This window comes from Berghia stephanieae, chromosome 9 (genome assembly GCF_034508935.2).
Source record: "Berghia stephanieae isolate SIO BIC M18660-M18661 chromosome 9, UCSD_Bste_1.3, whole genome shotgun sequence".
Lineage (NCBI taxonomy): Eukaryota > Metazoa > Mollusca > Gastropoda > Nudibranchia > Aeolidiidae > Berghia > Berghia stephanieae.
The window spans coordinates 18,774,585-18,788,104 of NC_088368.1; the positions used below are offsets into that span (position 1 = coordinate 18,774,585).

The window sequence follows — 13,520 nt, forward strand, 5'->3', positions numbered from 1 at the left end:
AATAATAATAATAATAATAATAATAATAATAATAATAATAATAATAATGATAATAATGTTAATAATAATAATAATAATAATAATAATAATAATAATAATAATAATAATAATAATAATAATAATAATAATAATAATAATAATAATAATAATAATTCCCTTTATTCATCCCATAGGAGAAATTTGTCTCTATTCCAACGGAAAACTGGAACAACCCAGGCGTTAGCCTCAGCGCAGCACCGCAAATTGAGCGAGGGCGAGGTGACTTGCTCAAGGCCACACTGCGCAGCGGCGGGTGATCGAACTCGGTACCTTTCGAGTACGAAGCAAAGACCGTACGTACTGCTGAGCCACACTGGCCCTTAACTTGTTGTAAGGTTTATGGCAAACTTTGTCGATACTGTGATGGTTCCCTGACCTTTAACGTCGCATGTTCAATTCAGTGTGACTTTATTTTTAACATTTTATTTTTTGTTTGTTTTGTTTTGTTTTGTTTTGTTTTTTTGTTTGTTTGGTTTGTTGAGAGGCAAAATAAATTCAACGACAAAAAGAAAAAGCAACCAAAGAAGACACAGAACCATTGAATCATGTCCGAGGAGAGAAAACAAACAGAGAAGTTATTGTCCCGTCTCGACGCTTTAGAAAAGAGTGATGCCATTAAAACTAAAGAAATGTTCAATCTTGAAAAACAGATGTTTGAACATCAACGCAAAATGTTCACTTTTGAAAAAGAGAGCGACTCCCTAAAACAGGTGAGAAATAGATAACATTATACTATTATGATCTCTTTAAACCTGTCACTGGTTCGAAAGCGAAATCCAGATAATAATAATAATAATAATAATAATAATAATAATAATAATAATAATAATAATAATAATAATAATAATCATAATGATAATAATAATAATAATGATAATAATAATAATAATAATAATAATCTTTATTGTCCTCATAAAGTGGCAATTTGTCATAATTTGGTTACACATTTATAACAATACAATATATTGACATAGACACACTCACACATAACAAACTAGTAACATCGTAGTCATCGTCACCATCATCGGCATCAACAACAACATCATCATCACCACCACCACCACCACCACCATCATCATCATCCTCATCATCATCATCATCATTTACAACAGCCTTCCTAAGATGCTTTTTGTTGTGTAGTTCTGATGACCAACAGCATTAGCTTTTACATACTGCAATATCCACAATAATTATGAGCAAAAAGCGCTTTACACGTGGCTCCAAGTCAACAACAAGACTAATCGACTGGAAAATACATGACTGAGTAAGGCGCTTATGCAATTCTTTATGGTAGAGAGAACACTTTTCTGGTACCTATTTTAGTCCTGAGTACAGTGATAACATGTGACTAAAGGGCCTTCTCCAAGCTTTGTGCCGACGACAGTGGGGCTTGATTCAGACCCAGTGCCATATGAATACAAAACGTCAAAGCTGCTCTATGAGGAATATTTCGGATCAATATTTTATATCTAAGTATATAATATTGAGATTATAACAAGTATCAGTTTTGTATGTAAAATGTAAATGTTAGAGTTAATAGATAGTTCTCTTCATTCTATAAAATCTTTTTCAATTGAATAGTGAATTGGTGTAACTAACCAGTACTTATTTGAAGGTCTGATAACCGAGGTTGTTATGGGCTCATTGTTATAAACCAATGCATAAATACAACAAATTAAATCAAGCCCATCATTTTTGTTCGATTACTCCATGATTGTTTTATTGTCTCTCAATCTTGAAACCAGAGGAATTTCGTCTTGTTAAGTGTCATCAATTAATTTTTTTTTAATTTTAAAGATAGAAACCTTTGAATTTTATATAGGGAATGAGTTTAGCGGAAGAGTAGCGTCCCTTGATAGGACGTCACCGGTGGAGAAGTTATTTGTAAACAAAACAACTACAAGCCAAGCGCTCCAAAATACAAAATGTATTATTCATATTTCTGTACAAAAATGCATAACGTTGATTATGATATGCATGTTTGTACAGAAATATATTTGGAGCGCTTGGCTTGTAGTTGGTTTATTTACAAATAACTTCTCCACCGATGACGTCCAATCAAGGGGTGCTACTCTTCCGCTAATCTCATTCCCTATTACCTCTCAATTTCCCAAACAGAAAATCGACGTGCTGGAACAGACGATTGACAATTTAAAAACTCAAGTGGCTGGGAGCTCAGACTTGACAATTGAAATGACATCAGCCGAATCAATAATACAGGTAAACATGCGGCTACTATGTGGTCTAGTGGTATGACACTCGCTTTTGGATTGGAAGGTCGGAGCGAGTCCTTGGAGAAGGCTCTTCACTCACATTCTCTCACCGTACTCAGGTGTAAAATGAATACCTGGCCGTTAACAGCGTTGTCTCTGTCCGAAAAAAAATGTAATATCGCTTACAAAGGCGTCATGTCCCGTCCTACATGTAAAGTTAAATGCTGCTGTTGGCCAGGGACCTCTTGTAAAACGCTTTGAGCACGTTTAGGTGATATTGCGCTATATAAAAGCTCAATTATAAGAGAGTTGTCACAGGTTTTGTGTAAGGAAACAAATGTCTGAAAAATTGATTTCAGATAACAAAACATTTTTACTAAAACATTCCAATCAACATATCAACAAAACGCATCCGTATTTTTCAAGATATTAATTAGAACAAGCAGAATGAGAAAATATAAAAGGATATGTTTGGCTATGACAGAGTTTTATGTACCGTTATGTTGAAAAATCCTAGAAAATCTAAACTGGGACAATGGGAAAATATATTATCTTACTTTTTTTTCTTAAAATATAAAGACAATGGGGCAAGAAATTAGGGATTAGACTAAACTAAACTAAACATTTCTTTTGGGAAATGTTGTAAAAAAAATTGATCTAATTTATATCAAATTTTAAATTTTAAATGGATAATTTGGCCAATTTCAATGCCAATCGCATCTCTGGTCCTCCTCAATGCTACGCATATTTTATGTGTTGATGCGAATCATCTGTTCCGATACTAAATAAGTGATAATATTTAAACAAGAAACGTTGGGGCTCATTTCCTTTTGCGGTTTTCCAATGTCAAGTCGAAGTTTTAAAGTAAATTACAGAAAAAATACAATTTCTCCACGCCATATCAATCGTACAAATACACAAAACATTGAATAAACTTAAAAGTTTTTAGTCTGTTAAAGATGATGTAACAGTGAGAAGTAATCACACAACTGAAGATAGAAAGTTGTGAAAGCCTGAACCAATTTTCAAACTACACTTCAAAATTACATTACTAAAGCAGAAGATTGACATCTTGTTGCGGCTCATCAAGACTTCTATATTAGAAAGCGCGGATTATTTTATCAGAAAATTGACACCCTGGAAAAACAAGTGGCTGAGAATTCAGACTTGAAAACAAAAATGACATCAATCGATGCAATTTTGCAGGTATGTACTCAAAGGAGACAAATCACAAAATAAAATGCAACAATTTCTCCCTAAAAAATTCCTTCTGAAACTAACATAATGGCAGTATTTTATTTAAAAATACATAGATTAGTATAACATTTATATAGTACATTTACACTGATTCACCATGTTCAATTCGCTTCACAGTGTTTCATTAAATACCCCAATATGCTATATTATGGAACCATATGTTTATTACATACAGTATCATCACCTGTTAGGCGTTCTTTTGTACAGACATTCGTACGCCTTCGAACTGATAGGTCCATTCGAGACCCATTTTGAGGGGCGTTAAGTTTTGAGTCTTTGGAAACGATTTATCCGCACCCATGTGTAAAATGAGTACCTGGCCTGTCAAATGTTGTCTCTGTCTTAAAGAAACCGAAAGTTGCGGCGCTGCACTGCGGCTGACGCCTGGGTAATTCCAGTCTTCCCTTGCAATAGAAAGAAAAAATCACCTTATGAATGAATAAAGGGAAATTATTATTATTATTATTATCATAATAATAATAATAATAATTATTATTATTATTATTATTATTATTATTATTATTATTATTATTATTATTATTATTATTATTATTATTATTATTATTATTATTAATATTATTATTATTATTAAATAGTGTCATTAAGGCGTCATGCCACATATGATGTATTAAGTGTTGTTGTTGTCTAGGAACCCCTTGTAGAGCACTTTGAGTTTATTCAGTAAAAATGCGCCATATAAAAGGTTCGAATTTGTTTGTAGAGAGCAGATCATACAAATCACGCATCACGTATCACGTATCTATCAAATGATCATTCTCATTATACGTGGAAAGAGTGCCACTATGCAATGTCATTATTGGTCATTGGAATGTTTACATTGTCCCGTCCAATCAAAGCTCGCATCGCGGCACTATCTATACGTAAGATGAGAATGATCATGTGATAGAAACGCGATACGTGATGCGGATGCGTGATGCGTGACAAGTATGATCTGCTAAACCTCTCTTGTATGTTTTGATTTTGTTTTTTTGTTTTAATGTTCTTGGGGAGGGAAGGATTGTTCCTTTCTTTCTCTCTTTTGTTTTTGGTTATTATTTTCTGTTTTTGTTTTATATTTTGTTGTTTGTTTTGTGTTGATGTGTCGTTTTTGTCTTTTGTTTTTTGTTTTTGTTTGTTTTGGGGTTTTTTTGTTTTGTTTTTTTTTGTTGTTTTTTTGTTTTGTTTTGTATTGTCTTTTAAAACTAAAATAGAGACTTGACGTGCGAATCAAAAGCGGAATAATTGGAAATACAAATGGCAGACACTAAGGATTTGGAAACGAGACTATCAAATCTTGATGTAAAATAAGAATGATCATGTGATAGATACGTGATGCGTGATGCGTGATGCGTGACTAGTATGATCTGCTAAACATCTCTTGTATGTTTTGATTTTGTTTTTTGTTTTTATATTTCTTTGGAGGGGGAAGAGTTCTTTCTTTCTTTTTTGTTTTGGTATTTTTTTATCTGTTTTGTTTTACATTTTGTTGTTTGCTTTGTGTTGATGTGTCGTTTTTGTCTTTTGTTTTCAGTTTGTTTGTTTTGTTTTTTTTTTTTGCTTGTTTTGTTTGTTTTTTTTTTTGTTTGTTTTTTTTTTGTTGTTTGTTTTTTTTTTAAATTTTATGTTTTGTTTTGTACTTTTGTTTTGTATTTTCTTTTTAAACTAAAAACAGAGACTTGACGTGTGTGAATCAAAAGCACAAGAATTGGAAATACAAGTGGCAGACACTAAGGAATTGGAAACGAGACTATCAAATTTTGTTTCAAAAGTGCAGGTATGTAATCAGAAGTTGCGAGGGCCGAAATCTCATTGTAAAGTAGCCGTGTTTACTTAGTATCCCTATTCCTAAGAATACACACTTTCCACGACTCTTTAAGACGTTGCAAACATCTATACCTATAATGAGAATGATCATGTGATAGAAACGCGATGCGTGATGCGTGATGCGTGACTAGTATGATCTGTTAAACTTCTCTTGTATGTTTTTATTTTGTTTTTTGTTTTGATATTTTTTGGAGGGGGAAAAGTTGTTTCTTTCTTTCTTTTTTGTTTTGTTATTTTTTCTGTTTTTTGTTTTACATTTTGTTGTTTGTTTTGTTTTGTTTTGTCGTTTAGTTTTTGTCGTTTCTTTTTTTTATGGTTCTTTTTTTGTATTTCCTTTTTAAACAAAAAACAGAGACTTGACGTGTGTGAATCAAAAGCACAAGAATTGGAAATACAAGTGGCAGACACTAAGGATTTGGCAACGAAACTATCAAATCTTGATGCAAAGATGCAGGTATGTAATCAGAAGTTGTGAGGGCCGAAATCTCATTGTGGAGTAGCCGTGTTTACTTAGTATCCCTATTCCTAACAATACACACTTTCCACTACTCTTTAAGATGCTGTAAACATTCCAAGATTTCTCTATCGATTGTATGCACTTGGCTAAGAAGCTCACAACATTGCCTTCCGGAAGTTTAAAGGACCAACACACAAAAAGAAAACTGTGTGTAACCTTGAACGTTTTAGTCTGGTTAATAGAGTTTAGTGAGAATTGTTCATAAAGAAGGATGGCAAAAAGCAATAACAAAGATCCGAGTGACATCAATTTAATACTATCTATAGAAGATGACGTCACTTAGGTTTTGTTATTGCTTTTTTGCCCTCCGCGTCTAAGAATAATTCTCACTAAACTGTATCAACTTGACTGTTAAGGCTATACATAGATTTGTGTGTTGCCCGTTATACTTCCGGATGACAATGTTGTGTCTTAACCAAGCGCATACTATCTATAGAAATGATATACTCAATATATCTCTGTCGTCTGCTTTTTCATAATTGCATCATGTTTTCCTTGTTTGTTGTTTTATTGGGTTTTTTGGGGTTTTTTTTTTTGTGGGGGGGGGGGGGTGTTGTTGTTGGCTGAAAAAGTTTAATTGTGCCAAATATGAAGTTACATGAAAAAGAAATGAAGTCAGTTGGAGATTCGTCCCAACACATTTTGACTATTTGACACTTAACATTGTTAATTGCATTTCAGTGTGTTTACTATGATCAATAGCACAAGGTTTCATTTATTTTCCTATAAGACACGTGGAATCTTATTTGTTATTTCCATTTCATACGATACCAGTCGCATGTTCCCTTTAAGCATGGTAAACCCGTGTAAATGCTCTATATATACGTGGTCATATTCATTTTATAGAAGGAACTAAGTGGAAGTCACCCCGCTCTTTGTTATTGTTTTTTAGACAGCCATTTTGGTGATCAGTTCTCACTAAATCATATCAATCAGAATTTAAACTTCCAGATTTGTGGGTCAATAGGGCATATCCGGCAGGCGGATGTTGTGAGTATTGTATCTAAATTCATAGCACCAATTGTTTTTTTTAAATTGCATGTTAATCATTGATTATCCGCCTTGACACAATATTATGTCTTCCATAACAGAAAGTTGACGCCTGTGAAAAGCAGATGAAAACATTGGACAGACGAGTGTCGGCCAATAAAGAATTCATTACAACAAAAGCGACAAAACTGGAATCAGTGACGCAGGTATGGAACTTCCTGGAACGGTGGTGAAAGACAAAAGGCCGCCGACACGCACACACTTCATTCAATTTCAATCGTCGATTTTGAAATGAGAGAAAGCAAAACGTTCGCGTGTTGCCATCGAGGAACAATCGCGTGAATGCCAATGACCTGCTGGAATACTTCCGTCTTAGAACAAACAAAACATATCAAACAAAGAAACAATAATTACATGAGAGCACAAAAACAAACAAAAAACAAAAAAACATTCCAAAAAACACCCAAAAAAACACACCCAAAAAAAACAAAAAAAAAAAACACAAATAAAATCGAAAAAAAATACACCACAAAAAAAAAATAAAAAAAAAAAAAACACACACACAAGCAAACAAGCAAAGAGACCGTTTGCTCCTATTTCCTTCAATCTATCAAGTCGTAAATCAGTCGTGCGGCTATGTGGTCTTGTGGTATGACACTCGCTTTCGGATCGGAAGGTCCTGGGGTCGAACCTCTCTCGGCGCATAGTTGAGTCCTTGGAAAAGGCTCTTCACTTACATTCTCTCATCGTGATCAGGTTTAAAATGAGTACCTGGTCGTTAACAGCGTTGTCTCTGTCCGAAAAAAAAATTATAATATCGCCTTTCAGGCGTCATGTCTCGTCCCAAATGTTAAATATTTCTGTTGGACAGGGACCTCTTGTAAAGCGCTTTGAGCACGTTTAGTGGATATTGCGCTATTTCAAAGCTCAATTTTTTAACTCAATCATTATTTTTGTAATAAAACATTTATTTATTGGTTTAGCGACACGAAATCCAGATGGATAAATGCGCGTACGGCTCAGGAAAATGACAATGTCAATAATTCAATCTGACCCTTTATCGCCGTTGTAATGTGACCCTTTGTCTTATGACGGCAGAATGAATGTCATTTTGTGTTTATTAAGCATTAACTGGATTGTGGACGTGTAATTTTTTGTTAATTTTGATTCATTGTCGTCAGAAACATATTCATTCTCAATTATCAATGTGGTATTTTTTTCTAATTGATGGGTCAAAGGCAAAAAAATAATAATTGAGCTCACAATGTAATGTCCACTAAACGTGCTCAAAGCGCTTTACAAATAGTTCCTGACCAACAGAAACGCGTAAAATACTCATTTTACACCTGAGTACGACCAGAGAATTTGTGTAAACAGCATTTTATTATTATTATTATTATTATTATTATTATTATTATTATTATTATTATTATTATTATTATTATTATTATTATTATTATATTATTATTATTATTATTATTATTATTATTGTTATTATTATTATTATTATTATCTTTATTATTATTATCATCATTATTATTATTATTATTATTATTATTATTATTATTATTATTATTATTATATATTATTATTATTATATATCATTATTATTATTATTATTATTATTATTATTATTATTATCATCATCATCATATATCATCATCATCATCATCTCATCTATTATATTATTATTATTATTATTATTATTATTATTATTATTATTATTATTATTATTATTATTATTGATAATAATAATAATAATAATAATAATATCATTATTAATATTACTATTATTATTATTATCATCATCATCATCATCCTCATCATCATCATTATCACTATTATTATGACATCATACGGCATGGCATCTTTCCCCTCATCAGAGAGCCGATGCCTGCGAAAAGAACACCGAAGCACTGGAGAAGAAAGTGGCAGCCAATGATAAAGCATTGAAAACGAAAATATTTCTCCTCAATGAAAAGATGCAGGTAACGAAAATAATTCTTGAGCGTTTAACTCTCTCCTTACCAGCTATTTTTAGAATTTCCCCCGAAAATTCACCCCCACTCAACACAAGAATAGACTTTTTTTTACTCAAACAAAAAGTAACAAAAGAGCTCTACAACACAATGTTTAGTATTTATACTCGTAGCTGTCATTAAAGCATTTCTTTGAATTTTGTGATGTACAAGAGAAATTAGAATGAGAAAATTGTCGGTTGCACCGTAACGAATGTGACGATTATCCTATGAGTGGTTAGGAGAGGGTTAAGTGCAATATCCAATAAACGGTCTTAAAATCATCGTATTTGATTTCTAGACGTGCGTCTATGCGGACTCGGTGTATGACACTCGCTTTCGTATTGGAAGGTCCTGGGTTCGAGCCTCGCTCGGCGCATAGTAGAGTCCTGGAAAAGGCTCTTTACTGACATTCTCCACCGCATTGAGGTATAAAATGAGTACATGGCCGTTAACAGCGTTGTCTCTGTCCCAAAAAAAAATTGTAATATCGCCTAACAGGCGTCATGTCTCGTTCTACATTTTAAGTATTGCTGTTGGTCGGGGACCACTTGTAACGCGCTTTGAGCATGTTTAGTGGATATATTACACCTGAGTACTGTGAGAGAATGTGAGTAACGAGCCTTTTCGAAGGATCCAGCTTTGCTTCGCTTAGAGCGGAACTCGAACCCCGGACTTTCAGTTCCGAAGGTGTGTCACACCACCAGGCCACACAGCCAAATTAACACGTCTGAGTACGTCATGTTTGTTTTAATTTTTGGTTTTTGTTTGTTTTTTTCCTTGGTTCTTTTTTTTTTTTTTTTTGGTCTGTTTTTTTTTTTTGTTTTTTTTTTTTCTTTATCAATGGCATTCTTAAACGTGTCGATTAAATTAAACTTAAACTTTAAAAGTTTGAGCTTTTATATAGTGCATTATCCATGACATGTGCCACACAACACGTAACATATGTAGAACGAGACATGACGTCTGTCAGGGGATATACAGAAACAACGCTGTTAACGACCAGGTAGATACTCATTTTACACCTGCTTCCGGTGAGAGAATGTGAGTAAAGAGCCTATTCTAAGGACTCAATTACATGTATGCGCCGAGCGAGGCTCGAACTCAGGACCGACGTTCCGATCCGAAAGCCAGTGGCATACTACGAGACCCATCGTCCACTAATAGTATAGATGTCGCTGACGAGACCACATAGCCGCACGATATAGATAGTATGCACTTGGCTAAGAAGTTCACAACATTGCCATCCGGAAGTAAAACTGGCTAACACACAAAACTGTGTGTAACCTTGAAGGTTTATAGTCTGGTTAATACACTTTAGTGAGAATAACTCATAAACGCGGATGGCAAAAAAAAAAAAAAACAATAACAAAGACATGAGTGACGTCATCTTCGAACTATCTATAGTTCAGATAGTGTTCTATGAAGCAAACAACACACATTTTTTCCTCTTTAAGTCACTTAGTAAATTTGAAGCCCGGAAGTTCAATATGTTCTGTTTTCATTTGCTGACATGATGCTTTCATTGAATTTCCTAGTATTATTTTTTTTAAATTTCCATCGAGCTTCATGCAGCTACATTTTCATTAAATTAATTATTTACTATGAAATGTTGAACGAATTACTGTCTTTACATAATACGAATGCACCATGGAAGGTTTAAGAGTCACCTATTCATTACTATTATTACTATCCTACATAATTAATCATTTCTCAACAGAAAGTTGAAGAGTTTCAAAAGAAAGCTGAACAATTGGAGATCAAAGTTGGAGCCGACAATAAAGAATTGAAAGGGAAATTATCGACCATTCAGGCAAAGATGAAGGTATATGACGCTAGTGTGAATTCATCACTTCCTTATCTTCTTTGTTCCTATTATTTTACAGGTCTGATAATTAATGATATAATAATAATAAATAATAATAATAATAATAATAAATAATAATAATAATAATAATAATATATAATAATAATAATAATTAATAATAATAATAATAATAATTAATAATAATAATAATAATAATAATAATAATAATAATAATAATAATAATAATAATAATACCTTTATTCTCTAGGGTCTATTCCAAGGGATGACTGGAATAACCCAGGCGTCAGCCGCAGTGCAAAATGCGCTAGGGTGAGGTGACTTGCTCAAGGCCACACTACCCAGCGCGGGTGATCGAACTCAGTACCTTTCGGGTACGAAGCAAATACCGTACCACGCTGCCCCTTTTCTGACCGATTGGTGATGTGGTGGTGAAACTAAATAATTTATCGTATTATATTCAAAATTTAACTATATCATTAAATGTCCAATTTTGCATTCTAAGTGAACCTGGGATAATGGGAGGAGTAAGGTGTTTATTTTTTTAGAAACCCGATGAAACACGACAAAGTTATATGAAGAAGGCAGCCGTGGGGAGTAAATCTGGGACTCAGGGGGGAAGTGTACACCAGTGTGGAGTGAACCTAGGACGATGGGTTTCGGTGGGTTTTGTAAAAAAAAAAAGAAAAAAAAATCCGTCACCATCGTTAACTTGTTCCCTGACACTAGGACCGTGGCCATCGTTAAGTTGTAGCATGAAGCTCACAACATTGCCATTCGGAAGTATAACGGACCAACACACAAAACTATGTGTAACCATGAACGTTTATAGTCTGGTTAATACAGCTTAGTGAGAAGTATTCATAAACGTGGATGGCAAAAAACAATAACAAAGGCATGAGTGACGTCATCTTCGTTCAATCTATAGATAGAATGAAGGTGATGTCACTCTGGTCTTTGTTATTGTTTTTTTTTGCCATCCGCGTTTATGAGTAATTCTCACTAAACTGTATCAACCAGACTATAAACGGTCAAGGATACACATAGCTTGTTTGTTGGTCCGTTATACTTCCGGATGGCAATGTTGTGAGCTTCTTACCCAAAAATAGACACCTCAGCTGTTATATTCATTTTCGTACATGACCTACAGCAGGTCAAAAGTCAAGTGTCATACCTGAAGAAGACGAAGCCGTGAAAATGTTAACATCTCTTACTCTATTTTGTATTCTCTCAAACAGAAAGTTGATGACTTCGAAAAACAAATTGAAGCATTGGAAAGTACACTGGCAAACACAAACAAAAAATTGAAAACGGAAATATCAACCTTCAATACAAAGATGCAGGTAAGTACTCTTACAGAGAGAACGTCAACATAGGAATGCGCATGCGTCTCTCTTATTAACTGAGGAATTATATCGATTGGTTAATGAGATATATCACAAATTATATTTGAGAAATCACTTTTCAAAATGTTATTATAATATACATATTTTTATAAAATAAAAAAGATAACTTATAAACTCAGTTTGATGAAAAGTTAGCAGTGATGCATCTGTTAAATCGTTTCTCAGCCATATTTTCGTCTGTTACCGAATCGTGAAGTCAGTGATTTCCACGCGGGTAATCTTAATCTTGTGTGCATTCTTATTATTTTTCATCCATTGTGAAGTTTTCATCAAAATAAGTTTATTGGTTATATTTTCATTTTATTTAAGTATGTATATAATAATATTTTGAAAAGTGATTTCTCAAATATAGTGATATCTCATTACCAAACGATAGATTTCCTCAGTTGATAAGAGAGACGCATGCGCAATGCTATGTTGACGTTCTCTCTGTAAGTGCATCTAGTACTCATCCTACTTACTCACGTCCCCTGGCGAGTAGGAGAACACTGAAGCAACCGCGCTATAGATAGTATGCGCTTGGCTAAGAAGTTCATAACATTGCAATCCGGAAGTATAACGGACCAACACACAAAACTCTGTGTAACCATGAACTTTTATAGTCTGGTCAATACAATAGGATTCAGTAGTCTGATGTCACGCTGCCCGACAACGGCGGCCATCTTGGTTCTAAACAAAGAAAATCATTACTTTTTATTCTTCATTCTGGCTAGAACTTTTCATTCCCTTTTCATATGCCTTGTGATCAGAATATGTAAAAGTCAAAACATGATAAAATATATGGGGTTTTTTTCCTCTGGAAACGCTTTTATGCTCGCCGGAGAAATATTTCATAAGGGCGTCCGCCATTGTTCCGATAGTTTAGAGCCAGTGTTACTAAGTTATCATGCGTCATAAGGAAGGAAGTGACGTTACGACTGTTGAAGAGTATTGAGAATTACTCATAAACGCGGATGGCAAAAACACAATAACAAAGACCTGAGCGACGTCAACTTCATTCTATCTATACCGTTCAAAATATAAGTTGTTTGAAGATCCCCACGACCTTGAACCTGCAACAAAGGGGAAAAACAAGATGATACGATCACAGATTTCAAATTACACGCTCAAGACGAGTGCAATACCATGAACAGTTGTTTTTTTTTTTTGGTTGTTTTTTTGGGGTTTTTTTCTTTTCATCACCGATTAGAATTTAGGACAGCCTATCTGCAGATGTAGATAGCTAGCTGGCTCTGAAATCTTTAAACAGAAAACAGAATTGTTTCTGTGCCGCTCTAAACACCGACATTATATAAAGCATTTATATAGCGCAATTTCCACTAAACGTGCTCAAAGCGATTTACAAGTGGTCCCTGACCAACAGCAACACTCAACATGTAGGACGGGACCTGACGCCTGTTAAGCGATATTACATTTTTTTTTTCGGACAGA

General features: G+C 33.9%; 1 protein-coding gene across 1 annotated transcript in view; it reads left to right on the forward strand.

Moving 5' to 3' along the window:
• The first annotated feature begins 243 nt into the window (after positions 1-243).
• LOC144979819 (uncharacterized) overlaps positions 244-13,520 on the forward strand; it is a 21,467-nt gene continuing 8,190 nt past the window's right edge. Inside the window, exons 1-8 of the mRNA XM_078926959.1 lie at positions 244-749; positions 2,158-2,259; positions 5,182-5,283; positions 5,686-5,787; positions 6,942-7,046; positions 8,724-8,828; positions 10,579-10,683; positions 11,922-12,026. Of these exons, the coding sequence (XP_078783085.1) occupies positions 585-749; positions 2,158-2,259; positions 5,182-5,283; positions 5,686-5,787; positions 6,942-7,046; positions 8,724-8,828; positions 10,579-10,683; positions 11,922-12,026 (891 nt within the window). The 5' untranslated portion in view covers positions 244-584. The remainder of the gene's footprint in view (positions 750-2,157; positions 2,260-5,181; positions 5,284-5,685; positions 5,788-6,941; positions 7,047-8,723; positions 8,829-10,578; positions 10,684-11,921; positions 12,027-13,520) is intronic.